This window comes from Lethenteron reissneri, chromosome 16, assembly GCF_015708825.2.
Source record: "Lethenteron reissneri isolate LAM-NWPU_2019-01 chromosome 16, ASM1570882v1, whole genome shotgun sequence".
Lineage (NCBI taxonomy): Eukaryota > Metazoa > Chordata > Hyperoartia > Petromyzontiformes > Petromyzontidae > Lethenteron > Lethenteron reissneri.
Genome location: NC_083794.1, coordinates 10,983,367 through 11,007,129, shown reverse-complemented (window position 1 = coordinate 11,007,129; position 23,763 = coordinate 10,983,367). Strand labels below are relative to the sequence as shown.

General features: G+C 48.5%; 1 protein-coding gene across 1 annotated transcript in view; it reads left to right on the top strand.

Moving 5' to 3' along the window:
- Positions 1-23,763, top strand: part of LOC133343113 (heart- and neural crest derivatives-expressed protein 2-like) — a 48,282-nt gene that overhangs the window by 22,101 nt on the left and 2,418 nt on the right. The window contains exon 3 of the mRNA XM_061552619.1: positions 9,308-9,509. Coding sequence (XP_061408603.1) covers positions 9,308-9,509 — 202 coding nt within the window. The remainder of the gene's footprint in view (positions 1-9,307; positions 9,510-23,763) is intronic.

Genomic DNA, 23,763 nt, shown 5'->3' with positions numbered 1-23,763 from the left:
AGCTATCATTTGTGTCAGCCAGGTCGCTTCTGACAAAGAGCTAAATAGCTCAGTGGGTCCCTTACCTAGATTTGAAGCTTTCGTGACTGCAAGGATTCATATTCTTAGGTTTTTTCGGTAAAGTCACGTAGGTAAAACATTAAAATTAATGAAAGTAAAATAAAATAAAAATCACGACGTTTCGGAGGCAACACAAGTCACCTGATGACGGAGACTTGTGTTGCCTCCGAAAGGTCGTTATTTTTATTTTATTTTACTTTCATTAATTTTAATGTTTTACCTACGTGACTTTATCGAAAAAACCTAAGAATATGGTCCCTTACCTGGTCAGATAAAAAAATAGCCGATAGTTTTATTCACGACGACGGGACGAATTCATCCGCAGGACAGCCCCTGTTGAGATACCAACACCGTCTACACATCGCAGTGACGATGTACTCATTTGTCTTGAAGCGCGTGTGTCGGAGGTGACGCTGCGAGTGAATCTACGGACCGCATTATGACAACTTTTTTGAATTCCTGTCGGTATAATGAAGTGTTTTGGGTGGAGCGGTGGCGCAGTGATTAGCACAACTACGGCTCGAACCCTGCTGCTCCAAGTTGTAATCCCGAACTGCATCTTGGTTGATAATTGTTTTTTTACTCTTCTATCTGGCAACAAAACTGACACCTTTTTTACAAGGAGTCATGTTTTCATAGACCACAATACCTGCAGTCATAATGCAAACAAAAAACATAACTATGATAATGCATTATGACTGCAGGTATTGTGGTCTATATAAACATGACTCCTTGTAAAAAAGGTGTCAGTTTTGTTGCCAGATAGAAGGGTAAAAAACCAATTATCATATTTAATACTGGCAAATGAGGTTCCAATGGTGCATCTTGGTTACCCAACTTTATCAATGAATACGAATGCTCGTTATTAACAGCTGCTTGTCCGTCCACCGCTGTGCGTGTATATTTTGAACTGCATCCGCGTCCGTATACGTAGCCAACCGTGCCGGCAGCCGCCGTGCTACTGGATGAAGGCCTGGCCACGCCGCGTCGGTCTTGGCGGGTTTGTTTGACCATACTTCACCACGTAGGTTCGGTGGCGGGTTGGCGAAGGGTGGCAGATGGTCAGGATACGATCAGTTATCTCTCGCCCAAGTGCGGTTACCATTGCGCCACCGCTCTCGCCCGTTAACTGTTGTTTTGCTATTCTTACGCAGGAAGAGCGAAAAGACAAAGATCCCCCGTATAGCCTTGAGATGATTTTGGAGCAAGTGCGGTTAGCGAGTAGCATCTCTGAAGGCGCGCCACGGCGCACGAGGAGGTTGGTTGCCAGCACCACGCCCGGCCGCCTTTGTCTCCCGAGTGGCGATGTTTACACCACAGCACCAGGTACTCGTTTGAGGCTGAGTCGACCTAGGGTATGCCCAGGAACGGTTCAGATAATTCATCAATCGTCACCGGTGTTGTTGGTCCGTGAGCGGGAATCGAACTCGGGTCGGCGGGTTCGTGGCGCGGCGCTGACTGCAGCACCACCGCTCCCCTCTGACGCCGTCAAACAGCCCCACGTGTGCAACTTGTGACGTCACAATGGCTCAGCTGACACTTCGCAATATGTCATCGTCATGGCTGCCCACAGTTAGCCACGCGGTTGAACAATCACGACAACGACCTGTTTGTGGAACTTCCACGCATGCAAACTAAACACAAAACAAGACCGCCTGTTGGGTACGGAACAGCCCGCGAAGGAGTTGGTGCGGTCAGAACAACGCCCGACCGCCTTTGTATCCCCGGGTCTGTTTCACTCTCTCCGACACGCACACACACGTATACACAGCACTGTACCAGCTACTCATTTAAGGCTGAGTAAATCTAGATCTGAACTTACTTTAGCAAGTGTTTTTGAATATAAAGTTGGGGGAGTGGTATAGTGTAGTGGGTATCCCGAGTTCGATTCCCGCTCACGGCCACCACCAACGCCAGTGACGATTATCTGAACCGGTCCTGGGTCTCTCCCCCTAGGTCGACTCAGCCTCAGAATGAGTAGCTGGTGCAATGTGTAAACATCACCGCTGGGGAGACAAAGGCGGCCGGGCGTAGTGCTGGCCATACTAGGGAATCTTTATCTTTTGCTATCATGTGAGTTCATGTATGTTCATGCGTGTTCATGTGAGTTCATGTGAGTGCATGTGAGTTCATACGTGTTCATGTGAGTTCATGCGTGTTCATGAGTGTTCATGTGAGTTCATGTGAGATCATGTGTGTGCATGCTAGTTCATACGTGTTCATGTGAGTTCATGCGTGTTCATGCGTGTTCATGTGAGTCCATGTATGTTCATGCGTGTGACGGCTCGTGCCACAGGCAATCCATCACTTGCCGACCTCGTACCCCCAATTATCAAACATGCAACAATGAGCTCACTCACCTCCAGTGATTGTCCCGATTTAACTCGGTTATTCAGACCTATATTTGCTAGCGCGTGTTCATCCCGTGCCTTACATTGTCGCTCGTTTGTATCGTCTCGTTCACGTGATTTTCCAGTTTGCACAAATATATATATATATATATGTATCGTATCCTACCCACAAAATAGTCGCATGCACGCATTTTATAAATAATGTCCCGAATTATCAGACAGATATCAATTAACTCGAGCACCGCATTCGTTCTACAACTCATGAATTCTCTAACCGCCATTATATTCATCTTCTTGGTTCATTATATTGTTTTTATATTGTTTTAATCTAACACGAAATTACATCGATTATTTCTTCGCAATTACATTCTTAATACAAGGGGTGCGTAACATACTTGTACAAGTGACACTCCAGCACTGCGTGATTAGAGCCCCTCACTTCGTTATTAAAGCATAAAATAATTAGCCCGTAAAAACTAAGTTTTTCACTATAAATCCTTTATATGCGTGGCGGCTAGAGTCCTCTCGTCCTCTGGCTTGAGATGGCTGCCACCTATGGGTCAGATGATTGCCTGCCACCATTAAGCAATTGGTAATTAAATATAAAAAACAATTTTTTTTAAAAGTGTAAAGTTATGGAAACATTTTTTCACGAAAATAAATTGTCACGCACAACGAGTCTGTGTGCAAAATGTCAGCTCGATTGGATCACGGGAAGTGGGTTAAAAAACGACCGAAAGATGTGCACGGTCGTAAGTGCGCAAGCAAGCAAGCGAACTTAATATAAAGGATTTAAAAACGCACTCCTCTGCCCGTGCGTTTCTCTTTCATATTGCCGTTCATCGCCCTCGACGCACGCACTCTGAACGGGTTTCGACTTTTGTAAAGCTCATCATCAGCAGTAGCAGCAGGCGTGTATGCATGTCTATGTGCATGCCGTACGTTTAACTTCTTTCGCACCGTACGTTAGCCGACTGCGCTAATGTGGACGCGCGGGGGAAGGACTTGAAATTATGCACGTCAACGCCGTGGCTTGTCTCTAAAAACACGCAACCGGTGTGGCTCTACTAGTGACGAATTGGCCACGTTCTGTTTACGTGGCAAACCTCAGCAGTTGGCTGTGTCGGGTGATGGCGGGTTTAACGACACATTCATATATTTACGCGATCTAACCCCCCAAAAAAACCTGCATTATGGATGATATTCGTCGCGAAAGCGTCCTACGTGTTACACTAACACACAAAAAGCAGTTCTGAAGCACTGAATTAGGCTTGCTAAATGAAGCGATAGACAAAACAACACTCGCCCGCTATATACAAAGACAAAGATTGCCCCCCCACGCCCCCAGCCTGGTCGCACGCGCTCATCCATCCATTCATCGCCATAGCCCCGCGGTGTTCAACTCGTGGGGTGTGCTCGCTGCAGGGACTCAACGGCGCTCTGTTTCTTGTTGTTGTTGCTGCTGCTGATGACGATGATGATGACGACGATGACGATGATGACGACGATGATGATAACGATGACGACGATGATGATGACGATGATGATGACGATGATGACGATATTGACGATGATGATGATGACGATGATGATGACGACGATGATGATTACAGAGCTGTCGAACGCTCCTCTTCCCGCCCGTGCAAAACCGGCAATTTTCTAAATTCCTGTCACAGCAGCCTCGTGGGTCTTAGCGTTGCCGATGCCGCCTGGAGAATTGCGCTCGGAATGCGATTTTGGGAGGTTTTGGTTTGGGGGGGGGGGGGTGGGTCGGGGGGGGGGGCACGGAGGAGAGGTGATTGTGAAGGAGGGGCTGGCGGAGTCGGTGGTGGCGAGGGAGTGGCGGCGAAGGTGGATGATGAAAGCCACATTTTGCCGGTGATAAATGAGCAACCGATCTTTGAGCACGCGGAAGAGGGTCCTGCGGCGTTGCGTGGAACAAACGAGAGGGAGCCCATGACGAGGGTTACGCGACCGTGGAGTGACGAGTCGCGAGTGAGATTTTTATTTCGCCAGCCGGGTGGCGGGACGACCGTAGAGATTTCGATGTAAAGCTTTCGTGACTCTAGACTTGAAGCTTTCGTGACTGCAAGGAATCATATTCTTAGGTGTTTTCGGTAAAGTCACGTAGGTAAAACATCAAAATTAATCTTTATTTTATTTTATTATTTTTATTAGCTTTCATGACTGCAGGGATTCATCTTCTTGGTTCTTTCGGTAAAGTCACGTAGAAGGGAAATAATAAAATAATATAAATAAAACATAATAAAATAATTCTCACGACGTTTCGGCCACAACGCAAGCAGCCGTCCTCAGGTGAAGAACAGGTCTGTCGGGGGGACAGCGAAACGTCGTAAGAATTATTTTATTATGTTACATTTTTATTATTTTATTATTTCCCTTCTACGTGACTTTACCGAAAGAACCAAGAAGACTCTAGAGATGGCGATGAGAGTCTCCAATTTTTGGCGAGAGTGACTTGGGCGAGCACAAACATTTGTTAAAAGTAAAAGAGAGAAAAAAAACCCGAATGGATTAAAAGTACAAAGTACAGCAGCGAAGCAAATAGCTGGTGGGAAAATAACAACTGTTCTAGATTTGAAGCTTTCGTGACTGCCAAGGATTCATACTCTTAGGTTTTTTCGGTAAAGTCACGTAGGTAAAAAATAAATAATAGAAATAATAGAAATAAAATAATAAATCACGACGTTTCGGAGGCAACACAAGTCTCCGTAATCAGGTTGGACCGTCACAGCTAGATTTACTGTATCAAGTGAGGCACAATTCCAAGAGACAATATCTTAAATACAATAACAACCGTGTCACGTGAGCAATTGAAAATATTGCAGGAACGTAGCAAGGCGATGGTTGTAAATGATGAATTCGCCTTGGGGTAAGTCGGCTCGGGCAGACTGTCTTTATATTTATCCACTGGATTAAGAACTACAACGGAAATGAGAATCACAAAAACGATGATCTGTCTGTACACAGCGTGGCCTAAAGGTTATTACATTTATCTTAACAAAACATCATGGGTGATTTCAATTATTTGAACAATTGCTCCAACTTACTTAATTTACCACTAACGCATTTTTTTATGTTTAATTTAGTATGTTTGTTGTTGTTGTTTAAGATTACAGGCGTATCGCCTCTCAACATTCGTCAATGATTGTTTTGTTGACTCAATTAATCCAGAAGTCAATTGGTCGAGTTTCGTAAACGACGCATTTGAGGTGACTCCCCCACGGGAAAGAGAAGAAACATAGACATCAGTAATGATACTAGATTTTAAAAATATTAAGTTAAACACGTAGGCTTTCGCGACCAATGGTATCCGTAATAGACAACATTTACAATTCACAACATTTACAACTAGTAAGGTTTGTCACGTAAACAGAACATGACAATTCGTTACTAGTACAGCAACACCGATGTGGTGGTTTACAATTGTTGTGGGGTTATAGTGGTAAATGTTGTGGGTTTACTCTCCAACACAGCGGTGTTGCTGTACCAGTAACGAATTAGCACGTTCTGTTTATGTGACAAACTTTACTAATTGGTAGTGCCGGGTGGTGGCGGGTTTAACGACACATTTATATTAACGCCATCTAAACCCCCCAAAAAAACCTCTATTGCAGATTTTTTTTTACGTTAAATATTAAACGATTCTACTTCGTCAATTTTCATTATTTCTGCCATCCTGCATAGTCAGCCAAAGTGGGGTTCCGTTGCCCCTATAACGCGCGAAAACCGATCGCGACTTCGTTTCATTTTCGAAACGTCTCGCAGCCTTTACCCAGAATACTCCACACCCATTGCGGAGGGGAGGCGCAGAGGCAGAGGTCGCAAACGGGTTTTGATTCCTTACCCGTACTCGTACCCGGCCGCACCAGGGTCGGGTAGGGTACGGGTATCGGGTACCCGATTGCGACCTCTGCGCAGAGGGCGCCGTGAGAATGGGGAATCTTTACTCCCCGTGACTTTACCGGAAGAACCAAGGAGTATGGATTCATGCAGTCACGAAAGCTTCAAATCATGGGGGATAATGTTGGCTTGCGAAGTGCCCTACGTACGTGCGTGTGCGTGCAGTATTGAAGTCACCCCCCCACCACCACCCCCCTGTTGCGTAAAATCGCAGCGATACATTTGGTGCGCGAGCACTACGCAACTGCACGAAACCCAACGTGCTAATCAACACAATGGCAAGCGGTGTAATAGGTGACGTTTCGGGCAATGCCTGTTCTGCGTAGCGCACGTGCACGCAGGCCAGAGAGGTGATGAGGTTACTGTGCGTGTACGTGGTGTGTGTGTGCATGCATGCAATGGTGCCATCGTTACGTAATGCACAGTGTGTACGCGTGGTGTACCAACTATGAATGCATCATCTGTGTACAGGGTCTGCGAAGAGCCAACGTTTTTTATGCCGTTCTGTATTATTTACGATGCATATACCAATTTATGTGTACATTCTGTGTGTACATTGTATGTGTACATTGTGTGTGTACATTGTGTGTGTACATTGTATGTGTACATTGTGTGTGTACATTGTATGTGTACATTGTGTGTGTACATTGTGTGTGTACATTGTATGTGTACATTGTGTGTGTACATTGTATGTGTACATTGTGTGTGTACATTGTATGTGTACATTGTGTGTGTACATTGTGTGTGTACATTGTGTGTGTACATTGTATGTGTACATTGTGTGTGTACATTGTATGTGTACATTGTGTGTGTAGATTGTATGTGTACATTGTATGCTACACCGACACCCCAGTTATAACCGGATTTCGCACTTGGCCAAAGGTGGGATGTTTATTTTCAACCCATCTGAAATGCACGTATATATATAAAATGCAAACATATTACGTAACAAAAATATTACAATAAATGACATGATATATGCAATGCTTTGGAATGCGCTGCGCGTGTGATATAAAATGTGAAACGAAACGCGCAAGAACATCTTCTAGCATGCAGGATAATGTGGAAAAGACGTCGTGTTTTCCCAGAAACGTATGACCGTGTTGAATTTACCGTGTTGAATTTACCGTGTTGAATTTACCGTGTTGAATTTACCGTGTTGAATTTGCCGTGTTGAATTTACCGTGTTGAATTTACCGTGTTAAATTTACCGTGTTGAATTTACCGTGTTGAATTTACCGTGTTGAATTTACCGTGTTGAATTTAACGTGTTGAATTTCCGTGTTACCGTGTTAAATTTACCGTTTTGAATGTACGTGTTACTACTGTGTTACATTGACCGTGTTCAATTTCCCATGTTAATCGTCTTGGTTCTTTCGGTAAAGTCACGTGGAAGGAAAATAATAAAATAATAAAAATAAAACATTATAAAATAATTCTCACGACGTTTCGGCCATTATTATTTTAGTATGTTTTATTTTTATTATTTTATTATTTTCCTTCTACGTGACTTTACCGAAAGAACCAAGACGATGAATCCCTGCAGTCACGAAAGCTTTAAATCGAAATTCCCATGTTAAATGTACGTGTTACATTTACGCTATACATATATACAGTAGTCGTAGACTGTGTGTGCGCGCAGGGTTTGTAGTATGTTTGTAGTATGTAGTATGTTTGTAGTATGTAGTATGTTTGTAGTATGTATGTAGTTTGTTGTATGGCCATTGGCGTAGTCGCCACGTGATCACCTCTGTGGGTGGGGCAATCGGTCACGTGGGGTCCCCAACATTTGCAATCAGCCTCGCACGATCGCACCGCGGCTTATTGTATACGAGCTGTACTACCCGGATCCACCACGCCCGGCCGCCTTTGTCTCCCCAGTGGCGATGTTCACACACCACATCAGTTACTCGTTTGAGGCTGAGTCGACCTAGGGGAGGCCCAGGACCGGTTAAAATAATCGTCACCGGTGGTGGCCGTGAGCGGGAATCGAACTCGGGTCCCCCGGGTTCGTAACGCAGCGTCGCGCTACCCACTACACTACAATGCGTTACGCTTCCACGTGCGCGGGTCACGTGACAGATGTGACGTCACAGCTCATCTTGCCGTGCAAAAAAATCTCTGCATTATTGAGCTCCCCCCCCCCCAAAAAAAATACAAAAGTGTATTTTTATAATTTTTGCATGGTGTACAGTCTGGAAAGTACCCACATGGAAAATTTCAAGTTTGTTGCATGTCGGGAAGTACGCTAAACATTTTGAACAAACACACACAATATCACAACTTTTATATATATTGAGATATATATTGAGAAGATGAAGATATCGCGGCTCCTCTCGCCCCACTCGCATCGTTACAGAAGCGTCGCTGTGCTTGCCTACACCTCGTGTCGTGGAACGTCGATCTCATGGTGGTTGGCAAGGGGGGGGGGGGGCTGGAGGGGGGGGACAACTCGTAGCTTTGCCTACTAAGGATGGTATACTACGCGTGTATACTCTTAGGTTTTTTCGGTAAAGTCACGTAGGTAAAAATAAGTAAATAATAAATATAATAGAAATCATAATAGCAATAAAATTATAAATCACGACGTTTCGGAGCCAACACAAGTCTCCGTCATCAGGTGGGACGTCAACGCTCCAAGCCTGGGGTTGTTTCATTCAGACTCTGTCTTCTCGACAGACCTGTTCTTCACCTGAGGACGGCTGCTTGCGTTGTGGCCGAAACGTCGTGAGAATTGTATTGTATTATGTTAAATTTTTATTATTTTATTATTTCCATTCTACGTGACTTTAATGAAAGAACCAAGAAGATGAATCCCTGCAGTCACGAAAGCTTTAAATCGAAAGACACATTAACACTTACGCGATCAAACCCAACAGAAAAAAAACAACAACAACAACAACAACCTTCATTACAGTTAAAGTACTCGCCGTTTACCATCGATCCTTTCTTCCTGTGCCTCTGCCTGTCAGGGACTGCATTCCCAACGTGCCGGCCGACACGAAGCTGTCCAAGATCAAGACCCTGCGTCTGGCCACCAGCTACATCGCCTACCTCATGGAGGTGTTGGCCAGGGGGCCCTCCTCGGCCGGCGAGAACGCGGCAGACGCGCCGGCGTTCCGTGCCGAGCTGCGGCGAGCGGACGGCAGGGACGAGCGAAGGCGGAGACAGCTGGTAGCGCACGCGTCACACGCTTTATACGTATGTGTGTGCATGTGTGTACGTGTGTTGATGCTGGGTCATGTAGCCCGCATGCCCAGCTACCGCGTGCCTAAACAGCTTTTGTTCGGCCGGATCGAGGGGGCTAAACGGGCGCGGCACGGGCTAGAGAAGAGATGGAGTGATGTGGTACAGGAGGACGTGGAGCTGAGTGGACTTGCCGATGACTGGTACCAGCGGTGTCAAGATCGGCCTCAGTGGAGGAGGCTCGTGAAGGACGCTACTGGGCAGTTGGAGGCAGTCGCCCTCCAACAACAACGGAGAGCGGAGGAGCGACGCTCACAACAACGAGCGGAGCGCCGGGTGGCTAAAGCACAGCAAGTTGGTACAGTAGGGGGCACAGGTGGTGCATCAGCCACTCATCTCGGTCATCTCGGTCAGTCGACCCGTGGCACCTGCTGGGTCTGCCCCGTGACCTCCTGCCAGCGGGCGTTCGACACTTCACGTGGCCTCAAGGTGCACTTGGCCTGGCACAAGCGTCGTGGTGACGTCACCGCCACTTAGTGGCGAATGACGGTTGTTGTTGTTGTTGTTGATGCAGAGGCGGTAGTGTAGCGGTTAGCACGCTGCGCTATGAAGCCGGCGACCAGGGTTCGATTCCCGCTCACGGCTAACACCAGTGACGATTATCTGAACCGGTCCTGGGCCTCCCCTAGGTCGACTCAGCCTTAAATGAGTACCTGGTGCGGTGTGTAAACATCGCCACTGGGGAGACAAAGGCGGTCGGGCGTGGTGCTGGCCACCCACCCCCTCGTTCGTGTACCGTTCCGGCCTTCATAGGTGCTCGCTAACAGCACTTGCCCCTACAGTCTATTAAGGCTGTACGGGGGATCTTTGTCTTTGTGTGTTGATGCAGAGGCACCGCGGTGGCGAGATGCTAACTCCTCTAGATGTACCGCAGGGTGTTTTGTTCTCGTGAACTACCATGTACGGCGTGTGTGTGATAGGTATGGCCAATGTCACCGGGAATAGAGTCAGGATCTCAGAAGCTAAGCAGGCGTTGAGCCTGGATAGTGCTTAGAGATGGGCGGGCGACCACCACTTATAAGTTAACATCTATGCTACGGTGGCGAGATGTTAACTAAATCGCCTGGTGTGCAGGAGGTCGTGGGTTCGATCCAGAGCCTGACGCCTGCTGCTGTGTATTTGTAGTTTGTGTGTCTCTCTCCCCGTGGTCGCGTGGATTTTTGTCCGGGTTTTTTCCCCTCCGCATTTAGAATCAACGTCACGCGTTTATATTGTTTGGCTGCTATATATTTGCACGTGATAAGCCACTTCTTTGAGCTATCATTTGTGGCCAGGTCGTTTCTGAAAAAGAGCTACGCAGTTCAGTGGGCCTTACCTGGTAAAATAAAATAGTGAGAGTTTAGTTTGTAGCAAGGGGTTGTAGGTGCGAGGGTGAGAGGTGGATTTCCTCCAGGATCTCCATGGCCATCCCACATAGACTTTTGATTTTTAAACAACTTTTATTGCCGCCAGCAGCAACAGCGCTGGAGGCAATTCCGATATGAAACACACAAAGTCACCAGCAAACAAACAAATAAACGCTACAAATCCACGCGCTGTGGTGCTAAATGCACCGCGCACAACACGAAAGAAAAGTCACGTGGTGGTGGTGGTCATCGCGCACGTCACGGTGACGAGCGAGCGCTTCAGAAGGTGAACACGAGGGTGCCGTCCACGCTGGTACAGAGAGGGGCTTGTCCGAGGAAGACGTGCACATCACTGACATGTGTGTGGTACATGGCGTGCTCCAGCCAGAGCCGCGCCTTAAGCAGGCATCTGAACACTGGAAGCACAGAGCAGCCGTCAGTATCACCTTCCAGCATCTTTTTCCTCATCCCACACAGAGACTGACTCTCGTTTGTGGGATTCATGGCCAAGCATCCCAATGTGGCAGAAACCTCGTGGCAACGAATTTTGAGACTCGGTGAGGCTCTATTTCCTGCAGGGGTAAATGAACGACATCACCGTCGTTATCACGACGACGATGATCGCTCGTCAGTGAGAGTAAGAAAACACGGAATCACACCGTGTCAACCCACGTGGTTTAACCCGTATTCTTGTACAGGGAAATTTAGTTTTCAGGTCCACAGCCGTTCCAATAGGGCTCATTTTATAGTGCTGTGTAATGTATAGTGGAGTGTATAGGGTAGTGTATACAGTAGTAGTATAGTTTATAGTAGTGTGTATAGTAGTGTATAGTGGTGTAGTGTGTATTGTAGTGTGTGTAGTAGTGTGTAGTAGTGTAGTGTATAGTAGTTTGTGTATAGTAGTGTATAGTGTAGTGCAAAGTAGTTGTAGTGTCTAGTAGTGTATAGTTTGGAATAATGTATAATAGCATACCCGTCAACCCACAACGTTTAACCCCGTATTCTTGTACAGGGGAATTAAGTTTTCAGGTCCATACGGCGCACAGCCGTTTCAATATAGCTCATTTAAAGTGTAGTGTAATGTATAGTAGTGTAATGTATAGTAGTGTATAGTAGTGTAGTGTATAGTAGTGTATAGTAGTGTGTGTATAGTAGTGTATAGTAGTGTGTGTATAGTAGTGTATAGTAGTGTAGTGTATATTAGTGTATAGTAGTGTATAATGTATAGTAGCATACCGCGTCAACCCATACGGTTTACCCCGTATTTTTGTGCAGGGAAATTAAGCTTTCAGGTCCATATGGCGCACAGCCGTTTCCATACGGGCAAAAAAATGCCTATTTGTTTGTGTTTCTCCCTTGTGATGGGACTTTGTAGGATTAACGTTGATATTTATAAGGGGCACGGGGTGACCAATAAGGTCTGAGTTGGTATTTAATAAGGTAGGGCACTGATAAGGGGTTGACAGGTTTGCTGAATAACTCTTTAAACAGGAAATCTGGCACGCACGCTCTCGCATAACGCTCCCGGACAACGGATTTCTCGAGATCTCGGCGAAATCCGCCCATTCTGGGTGAAAACCAAAGTAACAATTAACATCTTAATTTTGGAGCTTTCGTGACTGCAGGAATTATTCTTTGGTTCTTTCGGTTAAGACATCTGTCTGCTTGTATGTCTGTCTATAGTTTTCTAGTTAGATTTTTGTTGCTATTCTTTTATGCCTAATGATGATTGCTTGTGTTGCAATCGAAACGTCGTAATATGCTATTATTTAATTTATTATTTTATCTTTAGACGTGACTTAACCGAAAGAGCCAAAGAATAACAATTAACATCACAAGGACTATTCGCCGCGGGATTTTAAACATTAACAAAAAAAAAACCTTCTGGATGCTCTCGGCTGTAAGGCCCGAGAGCGATTTTGTTTCCAGAATAAACGAGCGGGTCGCCTCGCCACCGACACTCCCAGTGCGAACATTTGATCGGGAGCCGAGGCGCGTCTCCCTCCACCACCACCACCACCACGTGCAAAAACAAAAACCTCCACCGAGGCAGCCCAGGGAAGAAATTCTCAAAGCGAAAACTAACGAGAGGCCCAAGGTGGCGGCAGCGTGGGGGCTCAATCGACGTTGCGCCGATTGAGCCGTTGTCCATTTCGTGCGGTGGTAGCAGTAGGAATAAAAATTAACCCGTAAAAACAAAGTTTTTCACTATAAACCCTTTATATGCGTGGCATCGGTTTTATTTTATTATTCATTTCTGTTTTTCTTGAGTAAGAGTTTCATTTTTATCACATTGGTATTTGAAATTAAATATGAAATTTTTTTTTTCCTAAAAAGTGGAAAATTTTGGAAAAAAATTTTCACGAAAAGAAATTGTCACGCACAACGAGTCTGTGTGCAAAATGTCAGCTCGATTGGATCACGGGAAGTGGGTTAAAAAAACGACCGAAAGATTTGCACGGTCGTAAGCGCGCAAGCAAGCACGCAAGCAAGTGAACTTAATATAAAGGATTTAAAAAGAAAGAAGAAGAACTGCACCGACGGTCCCCCGCTTTTTACGACGCAAAGCTTTCCAGGAAAATTGGGGGGGGGGGGGCGGTGGGGGCGGGGTGTCATTAACGGGAGAGAGCCTGTACTGTTGTAGTGACTTAGCAGCACGCAACGTACTTCTAGACGTGACCGTCACGTCCAGCCAGCCAGCAAAACTTAAAAAAATATATAGTATGAAATATTCTTAGTTCTCTTTTATTAATTCCGTGCAGTTTATTGTCGCATTTGCCTATATGTATAAATGTTTTATATCAGTGTACTGGCCGGGTTGAAAGGTGGGGGGGGGGGGGGGGGTGTGGGGGTGACGTCAGCACGCACGAACCCGGCTCCACGCTTTGGATGCGGTGACGTCATCAACAGATGTGCGCGGACTGGTGCGTCAGCCAGGAAGCCAGCCAGCCAGCAAAACTTTTTGTTTTTAAATATACAGTTCAATGATGATAATGAGATGTTACAGCACTTTGTCAATCCATTCACAAAGGGCTGTGTGTCGGTCAACGACCATTGCTTGCGTGCGAATATAACCCAAAGTATATAATAACCCAAAGTATATAATAATAATAACCTGGTCTAAATATCGAATAGCGTTCCTGCTGGAGACGCGCTGCGCCGTGATACCACGACACATCGTGCAGCGGCTATCGGCGTGGCCAAGTTTGTATCGGTATTCATAGGTACTCCCGGCAGCACTTGCCCCGGGAGTACCATGCAGGCTATAACGGGGACCTTCGTCTTTGTGAGTGTGCGTACCAGGCTTACGGGCGAACGTGGTGCTGACCGCCCACCCCCTCGTGCGCCGTGCCGGCCTTCATAGGTGCTCGCTAACAGCGCTTGCCCCAACAGTCTGTTGAAGGCTATACGGGGGATCTTTGTCTTTGTGTGTATGGGGAGCGGCGGTGCAAGTGGATAAGCACAGTGCGCTTACAAAGCATGGCCACGCGAGTTCCATTCCAGCCCACGGCCAATAAGCAGTGCCGGATTATCCTGGTAGCACACTACACATGTGCTGCCGGGAGTACCTAAGGCGGTATAGTACTATAGCAATCGAGCAAGTGCAGAATCACTCGACCGGAATTGATAGCTTGAAAGCATTTAGCGTGGGGCCCTTGAAAGTGTGGGGCCCCTACAGATGTAGCGCATCTTAACTTTGCCCGCGTGATGATGTTCAATCGAGAACGACTCCAACTCTTTCGTTTTTATTAAAGAGGCGAACCCCCCCCCCCCCCCCCGCTAACGTGAAACACATTGGAGATGACCGGGCGCAGATTACCTACCAAGGCAGCTCCCCCACACTTCACCTCACGCTCTCTCAGCACTCCCCACGCTCTCTCTCTCTCCCTCTCTCGCTCTCTACCCCCCCCCCCTCTCCCCAGTGTAGCCTGTAAGAGACTGTTGGGGCAAGTGCTGTTAGCGAGCACCTATGAAGGCCGGCACGGCACACGAGGGGGTAGGGTGGCGATGTTTACTACACACCGCACCAGGTACTCGTTTGAAGCTGAGTCGACCTAGGGGACGCCCAGGACCGGTTCAGAAAATCGTCACCGGTTTCGGCCGTGAGCGGCAATCGAACTCGGGTCGGCGGGTTCGTAGCGCGGCGCGCTAACCGCTGCGCCACCGCTCCCCACACGAACACACACACAACACACACACACCACACGCACAAAACACACACACGCCACACACACACCACACACACGTACGCAGGCAATCCCCATTCGCTCGCTCTCTCTTTTTTTACGATCAGTGGAAACAAGAAGATGCTCGGTGTAGTCGGCACTTTGCTTCGTTCATCATTTCGTAATTTTTTTTTTATAATAACTTTGCTTTATGTAAACCCCCACCTCTCGCTCACTCTCTCGGTCACTCGCTCGGTCACTCTCTCGCTCTCTCTCTCGGTCACTCTCTTGCTCACTCTCTCGCTCACTCTGTCGCTCACTCTCTCGCTCACTCTCTCTGTCACTCTCTCGCTCACTCTCTCGGTCACTCTCTCGCTCACTCTGTCGCTCACTCTCTCTGTCACTCTCTCGCTCATTCTCTCGCTCACTCTCTCGCTCACTCTCTCGCTCACTCTCTCTGTCACTCTCTCGCTCACTCTCTCGGTCACTCTCTCGCTCACTCTCTCTCACTCTCTCGCTCACTCTCTCTGTCACTCTCTCGCTCACTCTCTCGGTCACTCTCTCACACACTCTCTCGCTCACTCTCTCGGTCACTCTCTTGCTCACTCTCTCTCACTCGCTCACTCCTCGTCACTCTCTCGCTCACGCTCTCGCTCACTCTCTTGCTCACTCTCTCGCTCACTCTGTCGCTCACTCTCTCGCTCACTCTCTCGGTCACTCTCTTGCTCACTTCTCGCTCACTCTCTCTGTCACTCTCTCACTCTCTCGCTCACTCTCTCGGTCACTCTCTCACTCTCTCGTCACTCTCTCGGTCACTCTCTCGCTCACTCTGTCGCTCACTCTCTCGCTCACGCTCTCGCTCACTCTCTCGGTCACGCTCTCGCTCACTCTCTCGGTCACTCTCTGCTCACTCTCTCGCTCACTCTCTCGCTCACGCTCTCGCTCACTCTCTTGCTCACGCTCTCGCTCACTCTCTCGGTCACTCTCTCGCTCGCTCACTCTCTCGCTCACGCTCTCGCTCACTCTCTCGGTCACTCTCTCGCTCACTCTCTCGGTCACTGTCTCGCTCACTCTCTCGCTCTCTCGCTCACTCTCTCTCGCTCACTCTCTCGCTCACTCTCTCGTTCTGCACGCAGCCCTTCTGGCAGTCCAACGGCCTCCGACGGGCAGCTCATAACAGCATGCAGAGCTCCCCCGTCATCTACCACCGAGCACGTCTCTCGCTGCCGGGGGGGGGGGGCGGGGGTGGGGGGGTGCCCATGAACAGTACAGTTGCTGCTGCTGCTGTTGGCGGCTCGCACTTTGCGAGGGTTCGCGCGGATCAGGATGAAACGCGCTGCCCTGTCACGTCTGAGAGGCCTCCTCCTCTGCGTGGCCGCTTCTGACACTCGCGGCCCTCCGCTCTGGCGATAATGAGACGCACATGGAGTAGTAGAGAGAGAGAGGGAGTGGGAGAGCGTGGGAGGAGAGAGAGAGAGGGCAAGGGAGGGAGGGAACGTTGAGGGAGGGGGAGATGAGACAGGAGGAGGAGGAAGGTGGTGGTGGTGGTGGTGGCGATTAGAGGAGAGACGCGAAGACCCGGGAGGCGATGAGAGGAGGATGGCAGGGGGGAACGGAGAGCGGTACGAAGAGCGGAACGGAGGGCAGAACGGCGAGCGGAGGAGACAGAACGTGGGGGCAGAGGATAGAGAAGAGGGGGATGTGAGCGGGAGAGAGGGGAGGCGAGAGGGGAAAGGACAGCAGAGGAGAGAGGGGGTGAGGGGGAAAGAGAGGAGAGGGTCGCTGGTTCGGGATATAATTTCGCCTCGGGTTCGATTCTCAGAAGGCGCGTTGGAGCCAATAACGAACTCTGGATGTTGAACTTCTTTCGCGCCGTACGTAGCCGACCGCGTTAATCGGGCAATACAGATCACAGACCCTTCGCCGACTTCCCACGTCGCGTCGACCATTGGGGGTTATTTGACCATACTTCACCACGTTTGGCAATACGAGTGGGTGAAGCGGTGGGGGCGTGATTGGTTGGTCCAGAGACATCGTCCGCCGCTGGGGCCAGCGGTGGGCGAGAATTGAACGCAGATTGTAAACTCATTCGTTTAGTCTGTTCTTCTTCCCCCGCACATACGTACGGCGCGAAAGAAGTTCAACGCACATACAGGTTCATAGGACAGTGCGCTAACCGCTGCGCCACCGCTCCACCCATCGAACCGAATGCAGAGGTCGTATTTCGACGCGGGCACTCCAGGTGTGTTTGTGGTGACACCAAACGCACCCTTGACCCCGAGCGAGTCAACACTTTGACGGTGCCGGCTGAGTGCCTCTGGGCTTCACGATGGACGAGTCCCGAAAATGAGACCGCACCGAACGGAATATTCAGTGAGAATCCAGGCGTTAGCCGCCCCCCCCCACCCCCCCTGAATTAGTCTCTCAAGCGCAGTGAGTTGGTGGTGTCAGCTGCCAGAAATGTATACTTAGAGGCGTAACATTGACTCCGTTTTGCTGAACGGCGAGTGCTCGAGTCCCCCAGAAATTAAACATTTACTTGTGACTGACGCGTGGTGAACACGCGGACGCTCTCAGCAGGGCACGTGACGCGAGATGCACGGATGTCTGATTGGATGGCGAGAGCGGTGGGGCGGTGGTGACGCTGATTCGCTTCCCGGCCACGGCCGACATCAGTGGCGAGTTCTGTCCCGATCCCCGTCACCGACCCGCACTCACCAGCGTGGTGAAGTGTGCGCAGTATGTTTGTTGAACTTCTTTCGCACTCTACGTAGCCAAGCGTGATAATCGGAGGTGCGGGGGATAGGACAACAAACTGAACACAAAAAGCAGAAATTAGTTTTCAATCGAGATGATGATTTATAAAGTGCGTAGCTCCAGTGGCTTCCAAATATCGGACGGGAGAGCGTTCCAGACGGCCGCAGAAGCGCATCTGAAATCGCGCGATGCAAGTGACCGTCTTTGTTCGATGGCCGGCCAGAAGCTGCTGCCGCCGCTGCTGCTTTTTCTGCCGCTGCTGCTGCTGCTACTACTGCTGCTGCTGCCGCTGCTGCTGCTACGAGGATGATCGGAGTGCGCGTGCTGGCTGATGCTCCTTGACGAGATCGGCGAGGGTATCGTGGTGAATGTGGGGTGAGCACTTTGTGTGTCCTGAGTGCGGCCTCTCAATAAAGTACGGCCAATCAACCCCCACGACCGATTCCGGTGTGGTGAACCCCTCATCCAGCAGTGTATATATTTATTTATTTTAAAGGCTGTGCATGCGTATTTATTAGTTCTGTCAAATTGAAGCCGTGTCAGAATTGCTTCTGTGCCACCTCTTTCCGGCGCGCCCCCCCCTCTCTCTCTCTCAGCACAAGGTGATTCACCGCTCGCTCGCTGCCAGGGCCCTCAACGGGAACTGGGAATTGAAATACCACCGAGAGAGGAAAAGAGCAAGAACCCGCAGAGCCTCGCAGACACATCTGTGCTTTATCAGCGCAGCAATTCAGAAGCATCCAGTCATGACGCTCGCGGCAGCTCCCTCCGCAAACTGCGGATAAAATGCAGATGGCTTTTAAACTCCACTTGAAGATGCAGTATATATATCTATATAAGCGCGCTCGTGAAGTTTATGGAGATGTTCTGAGACTCGGGATGCTGCCACGATGTAACGGTTCGGCAGCACGCGCTGGGACGTCTGTGGAAATCAAAAGAGCTTCATAGCTCATCGGATTCCTCAAATCTAAATAAAGATTCTGTCGAAATAAGGACACTGGACTTGTGATCCAGAGGTCGCCGATTCTATCCGCGACTTCTGGCACGTGAAACAACGAGTCGGAGTCTCCTAAGCACTTCCCCTCCCTCCCCTCTCCTTTGCCCGCCCAATGGGCGAGATGTTAACTACCTCGCCTGGTATGCAGGAGGTCGTGGGTTAGATCCCGACCCTGACGCCTGCTGCTGTATATTTGGAGTTTGCGTGTCTCTCGCTCTCTCATCATCATCATCACGGTGGCTAGGAGATGTTAACTATCTCGCCTAGTATGCAGGAGGTCGTGGGTTCGATCCCGACCCTGACGCCTGCTGCTGTATATTTGGAGTTTGCGTGTCTCTCGCTCTCTCATCATCATCATCATCATGGTGGCTTTGAGATGTTAACTACCTCGCCTGGTATGCAGGAGGTCGTGGGTTTGATCCAGACCCTGACGCCTGCTGCTGTATATTTGGAGTTTGCGTGTCTTTCGCTCTCTCATCATTATCATCACGGTAGCTAGGAGATGTTAACTACCTCGCCTGGTACGCAGGAGGTCGTGGGTTCGATCCCGACCCTGACGCCTGCTGCTGTATATTTAGACTTTGTATGTTCTCCCTATGGTTGCATGGATTTTTCTCCGGGCCTTCTGCTTTTCCCCTCCATATTCAGAGTCAACGTCGTGCGTTCAGAGTATTTGGCCGCTATACATTTCCACGTGATGAAAAAGCCACTTGGTTGAGCTATCATTTGTGGCGAGGTCGCTCCTGAAAAAGAGCCACCGAGCTCAGTGTGGGCCTTACCTGGCCAAATAAACATTTGTTTAACGGTTAGTCGACTCGGCAGGTTGCGTCTGGTGGGGTAAAGTGCGGGTGGCTCATCTTTTCAAGACGTCTGGCCCAGTGTGTTTTCAGTTTCAGTTTCATGTATTAGGTATAACCCTGTGAGCAATGCGGATCTTGACTCGGGTGCAACCGCAACAAACAAAAACGTGAACAAGAAACATCTTAAAGTGACTACACGCAACAGAAAAATCCTGTAAAAACAGGAAAGTCTTCCAGAAAAAAACCCCGCATTTCAACGCTGTGTGCACAAATCCCAGTGGGATGCAGGTCAAACAATAACAACCATAAGACAATTTAGATTAACGTTATCAGGCTAACTCTGTACCACAACAAACAGTGTGGGAAGAATAGGCGAGATATCCGTACAACATCAACTCTTTGAGGGACTCTCTAGAGCTCCATCGTAGTGGAGGCCTCTGTCACCCTTCCCGTGTAACTTTCGAAAGTTCAAATGTTCACGTGCAATTGCATTGAGAGACTGTGTGTTGTCATGGTGTCGTCTGAGACTCTTTTTGCTGTTTGTTTTGCTGCCTTGCCCAAACCTGACAATTGATATATACCTGTGCCATTGTAAATTATATACTTTCTTTATTTTTTACGAATTTACGTCCAGTGATTTGCTTACATTTCCTATACTTTACACTCCCATCGTTTATTTTAGTTTGGCATTGTTTCTTTGTTGTGACTTTCTGACCCTGTGCCCCAACTGGACATCGGTGACACAGAGCTCCACGGCTCTCCAGGATCCAGACAGCTTCTCATTGATTTCTGATCAGCAGTGGCGTGAGCCAGTGATTTGCATGGCTGCGAATTTATCTCGTGTTTGGAGGAGTTGGCAAAAAAGAGGCCCTCGCCCCCCCAATCCTCCAGTGGCGGTTTTCGTAGCACCAGGTCGAGGAGGCAATGACTTCCGTTTCGGGTTTTTTTTTTTCCAGCCGGGGGCCGATGTCGCGTGTTGCCGAGCTCCCACCAGGCCAGAGACGAAGTCAGACGGTGTCAGAACACTGCGGATTGTCACTTGGGTTTCTCTGTGTGAGTCTGTGAGTTTCTCTGTGTGAGTCTGTGGGTTTCTCTGTGTGAGTCTGTGGGTTTCTCTGTGTGAGTCTGTGAGTTTCTCTGTGTGAGTCTGTGGGTTTCTCTGTGTGAGTCTGTGGGTTTCTCTGTGTGAGTCGATGGGTTTCTCTGTGTGAGTCGATGGGTTTCTCTGTGTGAGTCGATAGGTTTCTCTGTGTGAGTCTGTGGGTTTCTCTGTGTGAGTCGATGGGTTTCTCTGTGAGTCGATGAGTTTCTCTGTGTGAGTCGATAGGTTTCTCTGTGTGAGTCTGTGGGTTTCTCTGTGTGAGTCGATAGGTTTCTCTGTGTGAGTCGATGAGTTTCTCTGTGTGAGTCGATGGGTTTCTCTGTGTGAGTCGATGAGTTTCTCTGTGTGAGTCGATAGGTTTCTCTGTGTGAGTCGATGGGTTTCTCTGTGTGAGTCTGTGGGTTTCTCTGTGTGAGTCGATGAGTTTCTCTGTGTGAGTCGATGGGTTTCTCTGTGTGAGTCGATGGGTTTCTCTGTGTGAGTCTGTGGGTTTCTCTGTGCGAGTCTGTGGGTTTCTCTGTGTGAGTCGATGGGTTTCTCTGTGTGAGTCTGTGGGTTTCTCTGTGTGAGTCGATAGGTTTCTCTGTGTGAGTCTGTGGGTTTCTCTGTGTGAGTCGATGGGTTTCTCTGTGTGAGTCTGTGGGTTTCTCTGTGTGAGTCTGTGGGTTTCTCTGTGTGAGTCTGTGGGTTTCTCTGTGCGAGTCTGTGGGTTTCTCTGTGTGAGTCTGTGGGTTTCTCTGTGTGAGTCTGTGGGTTTCTCTGTGTGAGTCGATGGGTTTCTCTGTGCGAGTCGATGGGTTTCTCTGTGTGAGTCTGTGGGTTTCTCTGTGTGAGTCGATAGGTTTCTCTGTGTGAGTCGATGAGTTTCTCTGTGTGAGTCGATGAGTTTCTCTGTGTGAGTCGATAGGTTTCTCTGTGTGAGTCGATGGGTTTCTCTGTGCGAGTCGATGGGTTTCTCTGTGTGAGTCTGTGGGTTTCTCTGTGTGAGTCGATAGGTTTCTCTGTGTGAGTCTGTGGGTTTCTCTGTGTGAGTCGATAGGTTTCTCTGTGTGAGTCGATGAGTTTCTCTGTGTGAGTCGATAGGTTTCTCTGTGTGAGTCGATGGGTTTCTCTGTGCGAGTCGATGGGTTTCTCTGTGTGAGTCGATAGGTTTCTCTGTGTGAGTCTGTGGGTTTCTCTGTGTGAGTCGATAGGTTTCTCTGTGTGAGTCGATGAGTTTCTCTGTGTGAGTCGATGGGTTTCTCTGTGTGAGTCGATGGGTTTCTCTGTGTGAGTCGATGGGTTTCTCTGTGTGAGTCTGTGGGTTTCTCTGTGCGAGTCGATGGGTTTCTCTGTGTGAGTCGATGGGTTTCTCTGCGTGAGTCGATGGGTTTCTCTGTGTGAGTCTGTGGGTTTCTCTGTGCGAGTCGATGGGTTTCTCTGTGTGAGTCTGTGGGTTTCTCTGTGTGAGTCGATGGGTTTCTCTGTGTGAGTCGATAGATTTCTCTGTGTGAGTCTGTGGGTTTCTCTGTGTGAGTCGATAGGTTTCTCTGTGTGAGTCGATGAGTTTCTCTGTGTGAGTCGATAGGTTTCTCTGTGTGAGTCTGTGGGTTTCTCTGTGTGAGTCGATAGGTTTCTCTGTGTGAGTCTGTGGGTTTCTCTGTGTGAGTCGATAGGTTTCTCTGTGTGAGTCGATGAGTTTCTCTGTGTGAGTCGATAGGTTTCTCTGTGTGAGTCTGTGGGTTTCTCTGTGTGAGTCGATAGGTTTCTCTGTGTGAGTCTGTGGGTTTCTCTGTGTGAGTCGATAGGTTTCTCTGTGTGAGTCTGTGGGTTTCTCTGTGCGAGTCGATGGGTTTCTCTGTGTGAGTCTGTGGGTTTCTCTGTGTGAGTCTGTGGGTTTCTCTGTGTGAGTCTGTGGGTTTCTCTGTGTGAGTCGATAGGTTTCTCTGTGCGAGTCGATGGGTTTCTCTGTGTGAGTCTGTGGGTTTCTCTGTGTGAGTCTGTGGGTTTCTCTGTGTGAGTCTGTGGGTTTCTCTGTGCGAGTCGATGGGTTTCTCTGTGCGAGTCTGTGGGTTTCTCTGTGCGAGTCGATGGGTTTCTCTGTGCGAGTCTGTGAGTTTCTCCGTGCGAGTCGATAGGTTTCTCTGTGTGAGTCTGTGGGTTTCTCTGTGCGAGTCTATGGGTTTCTCTGTGCGAGTCTGTGGGTTTCTCTGTGCGAGTCTGTGGGTTTCTCTGTGCGAGTCTGTGGGTTTCTCTGTGTGAGTCTGTGGGTTTCTCTGTGTGAGTCGATGGGTTTCTCTGTGTGAGTCTGTGGGTTTGGTTGTGAATCTACGGGTCTTATGTAAGTCTGAATGTGTCTTATGTAAGTCTGAATGTGTCTTATGTAAGTCTGAATGTGTCTTATGTGCGAAGCCGTTGCGAGCGAGGTTATTTACGCTTGATATCCCTCCGCAAAGGAGGTGTGTGTATATTGTGGTGAGCTCGCTTCTCGTTATTGTAAACATCGTATTCAGCACTGTCGATGTGTGCTGACCAGCGCGGCGAAGTAAGGTCGAACGACGCCCGCGACCGACACGGCGCGGAGAGAGGCCTTTATCCAGCCGTGACTTGTCGAGGCCACTAAATGATTTATGATTTTTCTTCTTGGTTCTTTCGGTAAAGTCACGTAGAATGGAAATAATAAAATAATAAAAATAAAACATAATAAAATAATTCTCACGACGTTTCGGCCACAACTGCAAGCAGCCGTCCTCAGGTGAAGAACAGGTCTAAATAGACGCTCCAAGCCTGGGGTGTGTCATTCAGACTCTGTCTTCTTGACAGCCCTGTTCTCCACCTGAGGACGTTTGCTTGCGTTGTGGCCGAAACGTCGTGGGAATTATTTTATTATGTTTTATTTTTATTGTTTTATTATTGCCCTTCTATGTGACTTTACCGAAAGAACCAAGAAGATGAATCCCTGCAGTCACGAAAGCTTTAAATCGAAATTTGATTTATGATTGTGTCTCTGCACACTCCGGAAGTGTACGGCACGC